This window comes from Hippopotamus amphibius, chromosome 11 (genome assembly GCF_030028045.1).
Source record: "Hippopotamus amphibius kiboko isolate mHipAmp2 chromosome 11, mHipAmp2.hap2, whole genome shotgun sequence".
NCBI lineage: Eukaryota > Metazoa > Chordata > Mammalia > Artiodactyla > Hippopotamidae > Hippopotamus > Hippopotamus amphibius.
Genome location: NC_080196.1, coordinates 55,335,085 through 55,351,956, shown reverse-complemented (window position 1 = coordinate 55,351,956; position 16,872 = coordinate 55,335,085). Strand labels below are relative to the sequence as shown.

The following is a 16,872-nucleotide window of genomic DNA, read 5'->3' as shown; positions in this document are numbered from 1 at the left end:
AAGATCAATTTATTAAAGAACAAAAAAGAAAAGGAGGATAAATAAAGAAAGAGCTTCTTGACCTGGTAAAGTAACTTTTCATAATAATTCTAAACACTTTACTTCTCGTTCATGTCACGTGACAAATTCCATCTATCCTTGTCTGTGTAATGATTGTTATTTTCCATTCCTTTACTAAACCAAAAATAGTGGCCTTTTGTTACCTAGATCCTTGTGTGACCCACAATCTATCCTGCTTTTACTCCTCCATGCTAAAAACACATGCCCAATGTACAAAGTCCCAAACCACTTATGCTTTTGGGCTTTTATATCTGTTCTTCTCTCAGCATGGTATGTCAGTATGACTTACTCTTTTTTTTTATTCAAATATAGTTGATTTACAATTTTGTGTAGGTTTAAAGTGTACAGCAAAATGATTCAATTACATGTATATACATACATATATATATATTCTTTTTTAGATTCTTTCCCATCAGAGGTTATTACAAAGTATTGAGTATAGATCCCTATGCTATACAGTAAGTCCTTGTATTTGCCTATTTTATATATAGTAGCATGTATATGTTAATCCCAAACTCCTAATTTATCTCCCCCCCACCCCTTTTGGTAACCACAAGTTTGTTTTCTATGTCTGTGAGTCTATTTCTATTTTGTAAATAAGTTCATTTGTGTTATTTTTTGTCTTCCACATATAAATGATATCATAAGATATTTGTATTTCTCTTTCTGACTTACTTCACTGAATATGATAATCTCTATGTCCATCCCTGTTGATGCAAAGAGCATTATTTCATTCTGTTTTATGATTGAGTAGTATTCCATTGTATATGTTCCATTGTACAACTTATTTATCCATTTACCTGTCAATGGACATTTAGGTTTCTTCCATGTCTTGGCTATTAAAAATAGTGCTGCAATGAACATTGGGTGCATGTATTTTTCCGAATTAGAATTTAATCCTGATATATGTCCAGGAGTGGGATTAGGGGATCATATTATAACTCTATTTTTAGTTTTTTGAGAAAACTCCATGCTGTTTTCCACAGTGACTGCACCAATTTACACTCCCACCAACAGTGTACAAGGGTTCTTTTTTCTGTACACCCTCTCCAGCATTTATTATTTGTAGACTTTTTAATGATGGTCATTCTGAGCGGAGTAGGACTCTCTCTCATACCTCAGTAAACTCTCACTTTACACGTTCTCTTACCACAAAGACATGCTCTGATGACTTATTACACTGTAACTATTGCCACCATTTACTGAATATCATGACATAATATATGAATGTGTGTTTATGGGTATGGTAGAAACAAACCCTTTATCAGATGTGCAAATAGAGACAGTGACTTACGAAGAACATGTATCTTCATGCACAGAATGGGGATGAACCTAACGTATTCAGGGCTCTTCTTCAGAGGCCTGGCTCCTAACCCACCAAGTTAGTCAAAGACAAACAGAGGTGACTTCATGACACACTTACTACTCAAAACAATGGAGTGTGTGGAAGTGAGGGGATCCAAACCAGCCAGGAGGTTCTGGGTAGTCTCAAGTGTATAAATATTGATTTCATTTAGGCTCAGAAATATTCTGAGGACATTGATAGAAGACTAATAATATGTAAGTATGAGGATGGTGAGGAGGGAGATGGTACAAATACACTCATAGGATCACACAAGTCAGATACATAAAAAGATAGAAACACAGATGAAATGAGTCTCCATCTTGAGAAAAACATCTCAAAATTTTAGCCAAGATCATTTAACTAATTATTGTTGATGAAGAAATATGTGGACTAATATCCATAAATAGAAAGATGAGTCTAAACAGAGGGTATCAACCACCACGAATTTGATATTCACCTGTAAAGTAATAGTAAATTAAAATTCAGGTATATATATACACAAGCACAAAAGAGCAGATGTGGAAAACACTACTAGAGAGACGTGTGTTGTTCAGAAATCAAAGAAAAAGGGAAAATAAGGAATTATCCAAGAATTCCAACTTGAAAACATAATGGTTGAACTGAAAGCTGAAGAATATGAAGTAAACATGGAAAAAGAGAGAGGAAAAAACATGTTAGGTGAAGGAAATGACCTGTCCATGGAAGACATAGTATCTTGTGTGAGTTTTAAAACACCAGTGTGGCTGGTGTGCAGAAAACTGCTAGGCCTTTGGTATCACAAAAGGCTGCAGTGACATTGAATATGACACTTCCCAAATTATGTAACATTTGATATCCATCTCCGAGAGTAAGGAGAAGTTATCAAAGTTTTCCCATCAAAGAAGAGTAGGAGCAAAACTAGCTGTGAACTTGGGCTGTGTGATGTTGGGTGGATCCAGTGTGGAACTGGGAGGATCAGGTAGGATGCATGCACAGCTGCTCAGGAGAGAGAGGATGACAACTTGAGGGACAGGGAGATGAAGGAAATGCAGGGCAGCAGATGAATGTGAGAGATAAGAAGAGCTAAAAGGACAGGACTGGGAGTTGGATTAGGTACATAGAAACATAGGGCTAACTTCAGGCCTGGACTCTTCCTTCCTGTAAAGATAAATAAAGCCAATAGGCTTATTCTTCTCCTGAGTTGTTGTTGTTATTGTTGTTGTTGTTATTGTTTGAGTATGTGTGTATGTTGTTTTTCTGGGAAACCTACAGGGTTAGAACAAAGTGGAAAATCAGCAGCATTTCAAGGCCACATTGTTGACAGCAAAACTAGCCTGATGCATAAAATTCATTGGTGCTAGAAAGACTTTATATAGAATTTAAATGCAGGTTGGTAAACATAGAGCTCATTTTTCACAAGGGGATCATGACTTTTATGATCAAATGTGTCTCTTTTAGGCCACTGCATGCTGTGCTCATGGTTTTTTACTAGGCAATCAGTCCTTTGCAGCACTAGGCTTATCTAACCTGTGGTGTTTTCACACACATCAACCTAGTCTGGCTCCTCACAAAGCTGAGATGATGGGGATAATGTATCTCCTGTAAGGACCATCTCTGAGAGCTCACCTGAGGCAGCCTTGCCCAACACTGTATCTCCTGTAACCCCCAGATAAGCTTAGTGAACCTGGCAGTTTATGTCTTATGAAGTTGTGTGGGTGGGATTGGTGATCCAGACTGGAAGTCAGAGGGGGTATCACTGAGTGGTAGCACAGTGATGCTCATTCTTCAACCTGGACTTGCTATGGCCTTGTGGCCATAGTCTAGGTTCAGAAGTTCTGTCAGGAGCTCCAGCAAAATGAGGCTATAAAACAATAAACAAAGAAGGAGAATATCTCAGATACTATTTGTGTCTTGATGGTTGCCAAAGTTTGATGGTTAAAGAAAAATCTCCAGTTTGAGACAGCTAATAAGTCTTCCTTTGCTCTGCACAAAGGACGGAAAGCTATAAAAGCTGCACAAAGATAGAGTCCTACTGAAACTTTCCACTTATGCCATGTTCATCCTACATGAAGGGAACCTGATAAAGAATGAGGCTGAAAGTGAACCAAAAATGTTATCCAGCAAATGTTACAGATACTGAAATTAGCCCGGGAGCGATATACAGTTTACCCCTGGCTGCAAAGACTGGGTGCCCAAGATTATACGCTGATAAATGACAAAGTTGGCAATAGACATTATATCAGTTTATGACTCAAGCTGTGATTCAGATATGGTGAGAGCCCTCCAATAGATTTCATCCCATTCAAGATCCAACCAGTGCTGAGAAGCATCAAGAGCCTATAGAGAAGGGAGGATCAGAGCACACATTCAGCCATGGGGATGCAGAATTTATTTTCCCTGCAGAGCTCCAAGGAGCTAATGTCAAAGAGCCGTAGCCACAATAGACATGGAAAGACCTAGTCCTCACACAAGAAGAATGATGCCACCACTCCCTAAGCATTTACCCAGTTCTCCCCAACAAACAGGAAGTAGATGTGGGAACATGAGTGGCATCTGCCAGATAAAAAACTTCAGGTCATTTGGCTGCCATGGTGTCAGGTGATTGCACCATACACATTGGTCTTTTGACTTCTGAGCTCAGGAGAATACAAACTTAAAATATCTCAGAGGTAACAGCTAAAGAGAAGCAGAAAGGACAGAAAAAGAAAGTAATTACGTAAAAGTCCAAACAACAAGTTTATCGACAGAACTTTCTTCTTATGTGACTACAGTAAAACTGTTTCACTAAACATGATAAAGCCACAAATTACTGATGTTACATAAGAAACAGTCATTTTTCCAAATCGAATTAGAAAGCGAAATTCCGCTTTTATTTATTTTCGAGGTAGTCAGGGTATTACATAATATACACTCCTTACAATAATAGCAAGATAAAACCTGAAACAATAAAGTAACAAAACAATTCTAAAACACTGTAGTAATTGACTTGACAGTGGTGAACTGTATGAGTTCAGAAGACAAGGGTCTAACACATACTATGGCTTAGAGGGCCACAAGGAATATGTAGCAGAGGTGATACTCTCCACGGTTAACCTTGATGAAGAAAGATTTGGTCAGATGAGGGGAAATCATGATGAGAGAAGAGATTTGACTGCTGTCATCCATGTGCCTGAGAAAGGTGGGTACAGGAAGGAGGAGGGGGATAAACACAGAGGCTCCTGTAATTTACTCCCCTTGGTAGGTCTCATGATGTTGTTATAAAAATATTTTTCTAACATTGTTTTATATCCTTAACACCAGTCAAGTAACAAGTTTTTAACATTAAAAGTTAGATGTCACTGTTATTAGATGTTCGATGCTTCCAGATGTCAGTTCTAGAAATTCTCCCACGTGCTCCTCTTGCCCCTGATCTCTCATCTGAGCTGGTTCTGGGTGGCAGACCTGCTCAAGGAGAAGGATCAGCAGGTTAGGGATGTAAGGAACGGCAGCACTTCCCTGTGTCTGGACCAGTGAACACATAAGAGGCTGCAGGGCCTGCCAGCTCTCACACCATCAGGCTCCTAAGCACAGACAGGCCAAGGGGATGAGAATTTATCTATGTGGTCATGCAGAAATACTACATTATTACACTGATAGAAATTAAAATATCAGGACTGAAAGATGCTTTGGCCTTTGTTCCTGTTGTTGAGGGTGGAACTTTCTACCTCTGAAAATCAGGGATCCTGGCTATCCCCAGCAAAGTGCAGTTCAGACTTGCAGAACGGGAAGGAGCTGTGGGTAGATTCAGCCTAGAGAAATCAACAGTCCATCCAGGGAACAAACAAAGCCTTTCTCTTCTTCCAACCTCACTTCTTGTAACAGCTTCCAGATAACAAATTAAACTCACCCAAGAAGATTCAGTTTTTCCATGTGAGCCTCCCAAACTCTTCCCTCCACAAACCACTCAACATTCTTCAGACCCCAGTGGAGAACTTGTGATTCCTTGGAGAAGAGTGAAGGCAGGCCCTGGGCAGATGTGTTCAGGATTCACTCACCAAACCCAAGGCTGGATATACCAAAAGTAGATGTCTCAGAGAGCTGAGGAAAAATGAAAGTTAAATTCAGGAGGGTGGAATATGGGCAGGAAATGCCTCCTACAGACCAATAGGAGGGCTCCACATAGAGTCCCTAGGAAATGACAAGGCTTTGTGCCTGAACCTCGGGGTCAGTGACAGCATTTTTATGCCTATCTCAGCTCTCCTCCTGGAAGTGTTCTCATGTCGCTTCAAAGTAACCCATCCTTTGGAAAACTAGGCTTCCTGAGCAGTGTAATTTCACACACCCACCTTGTCTTGTTTCCTTACTAATGAGCAGTCAGGAGGAGGGAGTGAAGCACCTCCTTTACCCCAGTGAAGACCCACACTGAGGGCTACCCTGAGGCAGCAACACTGGCATGCTCTCCCCTGGCATGCTCTCCCCTGGCCTCTGTCCACCTGCTGAAGTAAGTGACTCTGGCCAGTCTGTGTCCTACTAGGTCATGTTAGAGGAAATAGCACTCCAAAGCTGAAATCACATAGGTGGCGAGTCAGAGGGGTGATCACAGACTGGTAGTTCACTGACACTGACTTTCAGGAGCTGAATGCAATGTGGCCAAAATGACACTTTTCCTAAACAGGCTGCAAAAGGCTATTGCTATGATTTATGTCCAACAGTGTTCTACTTCTGTTCTCTTGTAGGACTTTTATGGTTTCATGACTTAACATTAAGGCCTTTAATCCATTTTGAGTTTACTTTTGTATATGGTGAGAGGAAGTGTTCAATTCTCATTCTCCTGCATGTAGCTGTCCAGTTTTCCCAGCACCAATTAATGATGAGATTCCAGGACACCTTCTTAGGTCTTTTACTGGGAACAGACTATGTGACTGGGAGCTACCTATCGATGTCGTCTTCTTTTCAGCTGAGGGATTTATTTCTGGGCCCTGAGTCTCTGTTAGAAAGTGAATGCCCCTCAGTGTGCAGATTTTTTTGTTGTCTATAAAAATTCAGTTCCTCATTTTCTTGTAACTAGGTACTTCATCCTGAACTGGAGGACTGGGCATTCCAGTAAATGAAAAGGCATCAATGTCCCTGAAAAGTCATTTGTCAAAAATTCAAGAGAACAGATTTTTCCTAGTGAGTCAGGACATCAGTCATTGTAGCATGGGGTAACAGGAAGGCACAGGTCAAAGGAAATATTTCAAAGACCAATTTTTCCCCCTTTCCAAAGATGAGTGGTAAGATATAGATATGTGCATACACACACAGACCCAGAAACTGGAAAAAATCCTCCTTGGAAACCCCTGTCAAATCAAAGGTCATCCAAAGCTAAGGAAGATGGAATTTTGGGGAAGAAGCAGGGGTGAGAGCAGATGAACTTGATATACTTTTCTTTAAAAAAAAAAAAAAAAAAAAAAAAAAAAAACTTTGACTCCGTTGGAGAAAGAATTGAGATTAAAAATTCCAAAACACATGGAAATATGGAAATGCCACCAATCCCTGAATGAACATCCACTGCAGAAATTTCCCTCTTATCTCACTAAAGGAAGATAACAGACTTTTCTCTTCATTCCTGAACATTTCACCTCATTGAAAAAGTAAGGATGACCAGGGCACACAAAACACATACCTACACCATTGTTAAGAAATTCCACAATTACACTTTGTATCATTGTGAATGATAACTTTTTAAAGCTCAGCAAACAGAGCCCAAATTGAAATTGAGTTTCAATGAAACAGAATTACTGTACAACTTTTTTTTTTAAATAAAGAACCTATACAGAAACATTTATTTAACAACAAGGTTAAGTTTAAGGAAAATTGTAATTCTGTAATTAATTTACTCTGTTTCTTAAAACACAGAAAGAGAAATAATGTTGACAATAAACTAATATGTATTCTGAAAATGACTTATTTCAGTCACAGTGAGAGGGAACAAAAATTGAATAAACACCATACCATTTTTGTGTTCGGAATTACAGAGGTTATTTCAAACACTGTATTGTTTAATACTCACAATATTAATTAGGTACTTTTTTTTTACAAATGAGAAACTGAATTCCATAGAATTTAGTTTACTTTAAAGACCCTGTAGTAAAAACACCTGAATTATAATAAAATTCTAGCTGTGATCACATACACACACATACATGCTTTTCTACGACAGGGAGAGTTGGAGTACACTTGACAGCTGCACAGAATTATCTAGGATCTGGAAAATGAAACTTCAATCAAAAGAACCCTTGTGCCCCTAAAGCACATACCTGTTTAATAAGACACTGACACAGGTTATATTTTTCAATAATTAATAGATCAAATATTCATTATTGAGACACTTGTATGCTTTACACTTAATAGCATTTATCTTCTCACAATGATCTTATGTATGGTGCAGTTCCTATATCAAGATGACAATAAGAAAATAAAAACAGCATTTAGGGATGTTATCCTCGGTCACACTGCTAATATATAGAGTGAGAGGACTTGAACTCAGACACTCTGGAAACATAACTGCAACACTTAGTACATATCATTTTTGATATTTTCTCCTTAATTCCTTAATAAATAAGGGACATCATAGGTAAACAGAGACACTGCTCAGGACTCATTCTTTAGTGAATAACTCCTATATTAGGTCATTGATATGAAGGTTAGTCAACAACTATCTGCACTCTGCCTGTAGCATTTTTACAGCCACAGTGTGGAAAATTTTGACTCACCCTCCTAATATACTAAAGTAATTGAAAAGCTTTCCTTCATCTTCTCAGTCAGCGCCAGAGGAATTAAGATTGTAAAAATTCGGCAGACGTGCTACATCGATACTACTCTGTCTTTATGAGGCATTTGTCATTTTCCCTTGTGTTATGGAAAATGGTGAATTAGGATTTTCTCCTAATGCAAACATGATACTGGGAAAAATAGGACACAAGGCAAATCTTACACCCTATCGATAAATGAAGGGCATTCAAATGGAAAAAACGAGAGGCAGCGTGAAAAAAGGTAAGAATGGTGCAGATAAACTCGGGTGTATAAGAGGCACTGCAGAGAAGTGGGTGTGAGAAGGTTCAAGAGCTTGGTGAGCACAGAGTCATGGGGGCATCACATTTCATAGGACTGAAATATGGAAATGTTTTCTGAGAAAAAGAACATGAAGAGAATTTATAAATGGGAAACCCGTGGTTTGTGACGTTGAGAAATAAGACCGTGCCAGCCTTATAGTCTAGGAAAACCCCAATACGATGGGGAGGAACACTCAGACAGAGGGTTAAAATCAAGGGATCTGAGGAGGAAGAATCTTTAAAGGCATTATATACAGAATCATGATTTAACCATATGACCCAGTAGCCATATTTAGGTTGATATCTCGAGTAAACATTTTGACAATTTCCACTAATTTTAACTGGTAACTTCAAAGTATATTCAGGCCGTCTTTCACTATATACCCCCAGGATCCAGGCACATTTCCTTGACACATCTACCTCCCAGTAATGTCTCCCTGATGTGATAATGGGGGAGCCCAGGACACCATAATCTTCATAATCATCATTCCGATATGTATTATATTGTTCCAGAATAAACTTGTGCTTCACTTGTCTCTGATCCGCAGAAATAACATCTTTTTTAAGCTTGACAGGATTCAGGGTCACGTGAACTGTTGAAAAATTACAAGGTTAGGGGAGAGCTATGATTTAATAGCTTTATTTGTGACATTTTATAAGGGATCTTTAGAATACCTTGAGTGGAAAGATAATATGTTTGTATGCATTGGGAGGGAAAACATGGTTCATAAACATGAGACCTACTAACAAATGAAAAATTCTAAAAAATAATGAAAACAAGGTGGCTTGATGATACTGTGATATGTCTCCTTACCCCAGTAGCGTTGCATGTCTGTCAGCTCTGAAATGATAAAAAATCCATAATGTTAAATAACAGCAAAGGAGTCAGCACTGAAATCTATTCTTTTCCAGATTAGGGGAAGGGCTGTAGTGAGGTAGTGAACTGGTGAAAGAGAGGATAAATGAAGCCACTGGTCACTCCCCATAAACATGACCATATCATCAGCACATAGTGTCTGGGCTTAGCTGTCTCCATCTACACCTAGAATTTGGAGCCTCCTTCCCATTCTCCCTACCATCACAAGAATCCCACAGACACCCACTTGGGTAGCACTCCTCGCCATTAAACACGCGCAGTATGTCTCTCAGATCAGGAGCTCGAAAAACTCTACTTTGCTCCTTGGAAAAACTTTTTGGCTTCTTCACAGTCAAGTTCTCACTCCTGGGGAAGACAAAAATTGATACCCATATCTCTGACATTTTGTCCCTCTAAAACTACTAACTTGCAATATTTTCACCCCATTGATGAGCTTGAACTGTTTTCTGAGAGATGCTTGGAAAGGAGAGAGTGGACACCTGACTTTGGAGCCAGAAGAAATGTACTCATATCTGCCTTCCCAGCTACACTGTGTGACCTGGGATAGTCTTGACCTGCAGAAGGAGAGTTTCTTCCTTCCAAAATGAAATCATCTCCCTCTCTACCTCCTACAGGTCATATGAAATTACTCAAAATATTAAATTTAACAAAACAAAATTTTGTTACCTTAAAAAATTAATATGTGTAAAAGTCACTGCCTAGTTATGAATTCCAGGGAGATGTTAGAAAGTGAGTTTTCAGGGCCTGGCTCTTGGCTGTTTGAGACACATCCAGTATGAGAACACTATCTAGAGAGTCCCCAGATCTTCAAAGGCTGCTCCACCATAGGACATCCTCAGAATAAACTGAGATTTCAGGATCTCTGGGAATAATTACACACCTTAGAAAAGAAGACGGTTATGAATACTAAACAAATAGTGTTCAGAATTTCATGTGTTTGTAAAGGGCTTGATGCAGTATGTAGTTGTACAAATTCAGACCAAGGGTGTTACCTTTCCATTCTGGCTTCTAGAATATGTTACCAAGATGAATCAATTGTTTGCAGAAAGACCAAAATTTTCCTTGAGATTCAAGTCTGTTTTTGGAAATCTAAACAGAATGATATGGAAAGACCTGGTCTCTTCTATTCCTGGTGCAAAAATTTAAATATAAAGGAGTTGTCTCCAATTCTGGGTTCGCGGCAGGTAAAGAAGGCTAGACAATCTAGCCATGATTTGTGAGCAGAAATCTAAGGTAAATCTATACACTGTTTATCTGCCCGGAGCATTGTTTTATTTTAACTGACCACTAGATGACTCTAATAACTTTAATCCTCTTTTCATAGCACAAAATGGACCGTCTCTGGTCTCTGACACATACCTTTTCATGATGTCATTCACATCCTAGTGAGAAAAGAGAGAACATGAGTCAAGAAGTAATAGGTTCCCACCAACAGATGAATGGATAAAAAAGATGTGGTACATATATACAATGGAATATTACTCAGCTGTAAAAAGGAATGAAACTGGGATATTTGTAGAGACCAGAGACTGTCATACAGAGTGGACTTAGAGACTGTCATACAGAGTGAAGTGAGTCAGAAAGAGAAAAGCGAATATCATATATTAACACATATATGCAGAACATAGAAAAATGGTACAAATCAACCAGTTTGCAAGGCAGAAATAGAGACACAGATGTAGAGAACAAACATATGGACACCAAGTGTGGAAAGCAGGAGGGCTGGGGCGGAATGAATTGGGAGATTGGGATTGCCATATATACATTACTAATAAGAAAAAGAATACCAAATTGTACACTCTAAATATATGCAGTTTATTGTCTGTTAACTGTATCTCAATAAAAGTTCTTAAAACAGAAAAGAAGTAATAGGTTCCCCCACTTACAAAGCTGCATCACATTCCCATCATTCGGGATTGTGGGAATAGAAATGGTCTCAATGTGAGAGCCAGAAAGTAAAGACAAGAGTGAGGCCAGTCTTTCCAGAAGATTCATGTGATGTTCTCAGATTTCCAAAAAGGTAAAAAAGCTTTGACTCTTGTGGAAGCAAGAGGCTTCTAGTATCTGGAGATGAGACATATTAATGGGAAAAACAAGAGGCCTCTAATTTTGGTGCCCCATGATATGATTTGAATAATTCATGGTTCATTTACTCAACAAAACTGTGAAGTGATATATATTATTTGCCAAGCATTAAACCAGCTTTTGTAGAATCAAAGATGAATACATAATTCTAATATTCCTCAAGCTATTTATATGGCTTTTGTTTTGGTACAAGAAAACAAATATATCAACATACGTGTTTTTCAGGTCTCTCTTCTCATTTATACACTATCTGCTAATGATGTCTTCCACTCCCTTAAATTCAACATACACACAGTGCATTTGAATTCCAAATCTTTATTTTTACTCAATTTTGTATCTTAAATGCATATTAAAATATCCAGTAGTAAATAGCCACAGGCATCAGTAATTTGAGATGTGTAATATGTAACTAAGTATTCACCAACCAGATTGTTTCCTCTCCTGTACCCTATTTTGATAATGTTACTAATAACCACTCAGTCACTGTCCTAAAAACTACAACATTTACCTGTATTTAGTCTCTATTAAATCAGTATAGTCCAGGTCCTTAATAGTTTTTAACTATCTAATCTTAATCATCATATATTTTTTATGTGTCTGAATAGATATGCACCAATATATCTAATCTCTTTTACTTCAGATTTACTTCCTCCATGTCACCAAAAACTAGGATAACAGCTGGGTTTAGAAACAAAACAAAAAAATTCTCTCTGTATTCAGGCTTTTTTGTTATATATGACAAAAATCAAGTAAAACTAGAATAGGTAGATAAAGGATAAAGGATCTGAAAGGGGGGGCAGTTATAAAATTAATGAAAGTTTAATTCTGAAGCCCCAAACTTATTATCAGACTCTCGTCTCTGTCTTTCTCCAATTCTATTTATTCCACCTATATTGACTTTATTCTCAGTTTTAAAAGAATCTCCTGATATAAACTCCAGAAGAAAAGAGCATTTCCTTCCCAGTTATAACAAAACATTCAGATGCCTGCAGGCCTTAGACTGCAGAGGATCAGGTGCCCTTATAAAAAGCATCACTGTGTTGTTGCTGGAAGGAAATGAGGCAATGCTGCAGCAAGTGTCTATTTTTACTGAGATTGTTAGTATTAATCTGAAGTAAATTACATGATAGGATAGGAAATGTTGTAATCACTAGAGCGACCACTAGGAAAAAAAACTAAAAATATACAGTCAGAAAATAGGAAAATCTAAAATATCATACCAGAAATATTTGTTTAATGCAAAAAAAGCTAGTTAAAGAGAAAGAGAAGAATGAAAACTACAGTAGCCATTCTGGTTTACATGCACTGTAAATGAAAATAAAAAGTAAATCTATAATAGATTATACATGCACCTAACAGCAGAGCTTCAAAATACGCAAAGCAAAGTTGAAAGGAAAAATAGACAATTCAATAATAGTAGTTGCAGATTTTAACAACTCATTCTCAATAAGGAGAGAACAACTTGCATGGAAATCATCAGACTTATAAAAGACACGCACAGTACAATCAACCAAGTTGACCTAACTGACATCTATAGACCAAATATTTCACCCAATGAATGCAGAATACACAGTCTTTTCAAATTAACAATGAAAATTTGTCCGGACATACAGTATCTTAGTTTGTAAACAAGTATGAGTGAATTAAAAAGTTTAAAGTAATAAAATATATATTCTCTGATTACAATAGAATTAAATTTGAAATCCACAGCAGAAGTAAAACTCAGAAATCACCAAGTATTTCTAATTAACAACACACTTTCAAATATCCATGGTTTAACAAAAAGAAATTGCATAGGAAATTTGAAAACAATTGAACTGAATGAAAATAAAAACTAAACAATCAAAATATATAGAAAGCAACTAAGGCAATGCACTTAAATCATTAAAATAATATCAGAAGAGATTATCTCAAATCAGTGATCTACTAAGTTTTCAAGTCAAGAAACTAAAAAAGAAACAGTAAATTAAAGCAGCACACACACACGTACACACGTGCAAAAGTGTTTACAAACACACAAAGAAAACAATAAATGTGAGAGCAGAAATAAATGAATAAGAAAGTTTACAAAATAGATGAAATCACTGAAACAATGATTGTTTTTGAAAAAAATTAATAAAATTGACAAAACATGACTAAACTGAGCAAGAAAAAAGTTAAAGAGCAAATCACCAAAATCAGGAATAAAAGATGGGACATTACTCCTAGTTACTATAGAAATTAAAGAGATGATAAGGGATGGTTATAAATAAATTTATGTCTACAAATTGGGCAACTTAGACAGAGTATACAGATTCCAAAAAAGACATACAAAAAAGAATTAAAGGACTGTAAAAAAATCTAAAGAATCCTAATACAAGTAAAAAAGAAAAAAAAATACATATATATATTTTAAAACTTTCCAATAAGAAAAACCCAGAGTGAAATGGCCACCTGGTGAATTCTGTTGAATCTTTAAAGAATAAATAACAGTTCTTCACAAACTGTCTTCAAAAATAGAAAAAGAGAAATAAATTTTCAACAGAATGAGAAAAAAAGCAAAACAAAAAACCTCTTGGAATCTGAGTGAATTTGTTTGTTTGTGACTAAGCTGGGTCATGAAGAGGCACATGAAAAATGCTTAACACTAGATCACAGATAACAGGAGCCTTTAGAAAGTCACTGAACACAATGAATCTTCTCCAGACAGTCACATTTTGCACTGTTTGATATATTAATAAAACTAAAGTTTTCCCTTTTTATTCCTCTATTCAATCCATACATTCAGTTATTCCTATAACCTCTGAAATAGATGCAGGGAAAGTGTATTGCAGGGTCAAAGCAACCTTAGCGACAGTACCAGAAAGAGCACAGCAACACAGAAGAGATGGAAATTTAGTCTTCACTTCTCTCATGTCTCAGATGCTGGGGCTTCTTCCCCAGTCTTACCTGCAGCATGTCCACTGTTGACCCCTGCAAACGATGCTCCAGATCAGAGATAAGATCTCTCACCAACTGGCTCTGCTGGACCAGCTCATACTCAGAACTGGCCAGGTTACTTAGAATCAATCCCTCCTCATTCTTCAGCTTTTACAATTCCTTCACCTCCTCACTGGCCAGGATACCTCTCAGTTTTTTAAACTCCTCCTGGACATTTTGTCTCTCATGTTCTATTCGACTCTTCAGGAATGAGAAACACAGAGGGAGAGGTGTTAGGACTATTGGGCAGAGACTGGGAGCCAGAAAAAGAGCTATTCTACTTGGGCAGTTCCCACAGGGAAGTGAGATAGAAAGAGGGAAGCAATCCTTAGGGAAGCTGCCTTTCCTATTTTTTTCTCTCCAACACATTTCAAAATAATGGCGCCAAGTCTGCATTACCAGGACAACTCAGAGCCAAAACAGGATCCCTGCGTGTGGCTCAGCCTTCACGCAGCTGTCCAGGATGCTCACGTCTCCCTGCATTACTCCTGATCCCCTCCCACTACCCTCTATCAAAAAGTTGAACACTGCTGACAGAACCATGAGCCATTTCCAGATGTCTCCCTGAAAAGAGTCAAAGGCTAAAACACATGACAGGAATGGAATCTGAAATTCACTAGTCATCCTCACCAGAGAGTCCCTCCATATGAATACCTCCCTTCCAGTATCTGTGTCCATTTGTGATATGTTCACTTTTCAGCACCCAATCAGGGAGAGGATGAAGAAAAGGGAGAGGATGAAGAAAAGGACTAGTCAGGGAGAGGATGAAGAAAAGGACTAGTCAAGTGACTTAACTGTCAGGGAACAAAGAGGAAGGCAGCTCCTTTTGACTAACCAAATGTTCTTCTGAGATATCTAACTCTCTCGTATCTCCTCCTACCTTCCAGGTAGCGATCTCTTCTCTGACTTGAACTTCCATCTTCTCAGCTTCCTGCTGCTCCTCCCTCAGCCTCACCAAAGCTACCTGAAGTTTCTTCTGTAGAAAAGAAACACACCAGAGTCAAGCTATGGGCTTTCTCAGCATCACTGTAGAGGATAAATGGGTGAGAAATGAGGCTGATTTCCAAAAAGAATAGACTTTATAGAAACTGAAAATAGTAATTAGAATCTGTGACTTTGAAAAAAACCTGAGTTGGTGAATGTGTTCTTTGAGACTCAAGCAATAGAAATCATCATCCTCTTGCTGAGGGAAGACTGGTTCTCTTTGTTCTAGAAGAAACCTGATTCAGCAGCAAGAAAATAACTTACTCCTCAATCCACCCAGTGTCCTAGTTACCCCTGTTGTTCAAAGGGGTAATGAGAGCTTCTCTTGGGCACCAGGTCTCCACCTATTAGCACAACATACATGAGTGTCTACTTCCGCCTAGGAGTCTGTTTGCTTGTACTTTCGTAATTTGGGGAATGCACAGAGATTTGCTTCAGACATCAGAGAGTGAGCATAGGAAGAAAAGAGATCACAGGTCTCAAATCTATGGTGATCATGTAATTACAGTCCAATGAAAGTAATGTTGTGCCCTCAAATACCATTTTCTGACCTGTCTTTCCTCAATTCTGGTCTCTTACCTGGTACTCCTGGGAAACCTCCTCCACGAGCAACGTATGGTGACCACGGTGCTTCTGAGATCGCTCACAAACCCAGCAAATGACCTCCTTATCCTTCTCGCAGAAGAGCAGGAGTTTTTCTTCATGCTGCACACACAGATTTCTCTTTTGCTCCACCTCCGGGCTCAGCTTGACCTCTCTGAGCTTCTCCACTATGTTGGCAACATGCTTATTAGGCCGCAGGTTCCCAGACTGGTAACTGGTTCTGCACACAGGACAGCTCCTCTCCCCCTCTTGGCCAATCACGGATTCCTTGTTGTTTGCAGTGATGCAGGCTTGGCAGAAGGTGTGGCCACAGTCAAGGCTCAGCGGTTCTGTCAGAAGCTCCAGGCAAATGGGGTCACCTCCTCCTGTATGTTCACCAGGAATTCTGAAGTCATGGCAGCTGCTCCCCTGCACCTACTTGTCCTGATTCTGAGGGTTCTTTTGCTCACAGATCCCTGCATGATTGGAAAGGTTAAAAGTGGGCAGAATAAGAAAGGTAGAAATCTAATGACACTAGTTTTGTAGAAATCAAGGACGAGCCAAGAACAAAATATTGACGGAAAAAAGAAAAGGTGGAGAAATAAAGGTGCTTCTTGTCCTGGTAAAATGACTTTCTATAAAAATTCTAAACACTTTACTTCTGGTTCATGTCACATGACAAATTCCATCTATCCTTATCTGTGTAATAACTATTTTCCTTTACGTTACTAAAGCAAAAACTAGTTGCTTTTTCTTACCAAGATCCTGTGTGGCCCACCATCTGTCGTGCTTTTTCTCCTGCATGCTAAAAACACACCCTCAATGTAGAAAGCCCCAAACCACTTATGTTTTGGGGCTTTTATAACTTCTCTTCTCTCAGCATGGTATGTCAGTATGACTCACTCTTTTTTTTTTTATCGAAGTATAGT

At 38.3% G+C, this 16,872-nt stretch overlaps 1 protein-coding gene across 1 annotated transcript; it reads right to left on the bottom strand.

The window, feature by feature from the left end:
* Nucleotides 1-8,463: 8,463 nt before the first annotated feature.
* LOC130831125 (tripartite motif-containing protein 5-like) lies at nt 8,464-16,359 on the bottom strand. The gene is given in 8 exon segments (XM_057698820.1): nt 8,464-9,050; nt 9,272-9,298; nt 9,579-9,679; nt 10,694-10,716; nt 14,348-14,578; nt 15,258-15,353; nt 15,941-16,320; nt 16,323-16,359. Coding segments are annotated over 8 exon segments (1,482 nt in total).
* Between the last annotated feature and the right edge of the window lie 513 nt (nt 16,360-16,872).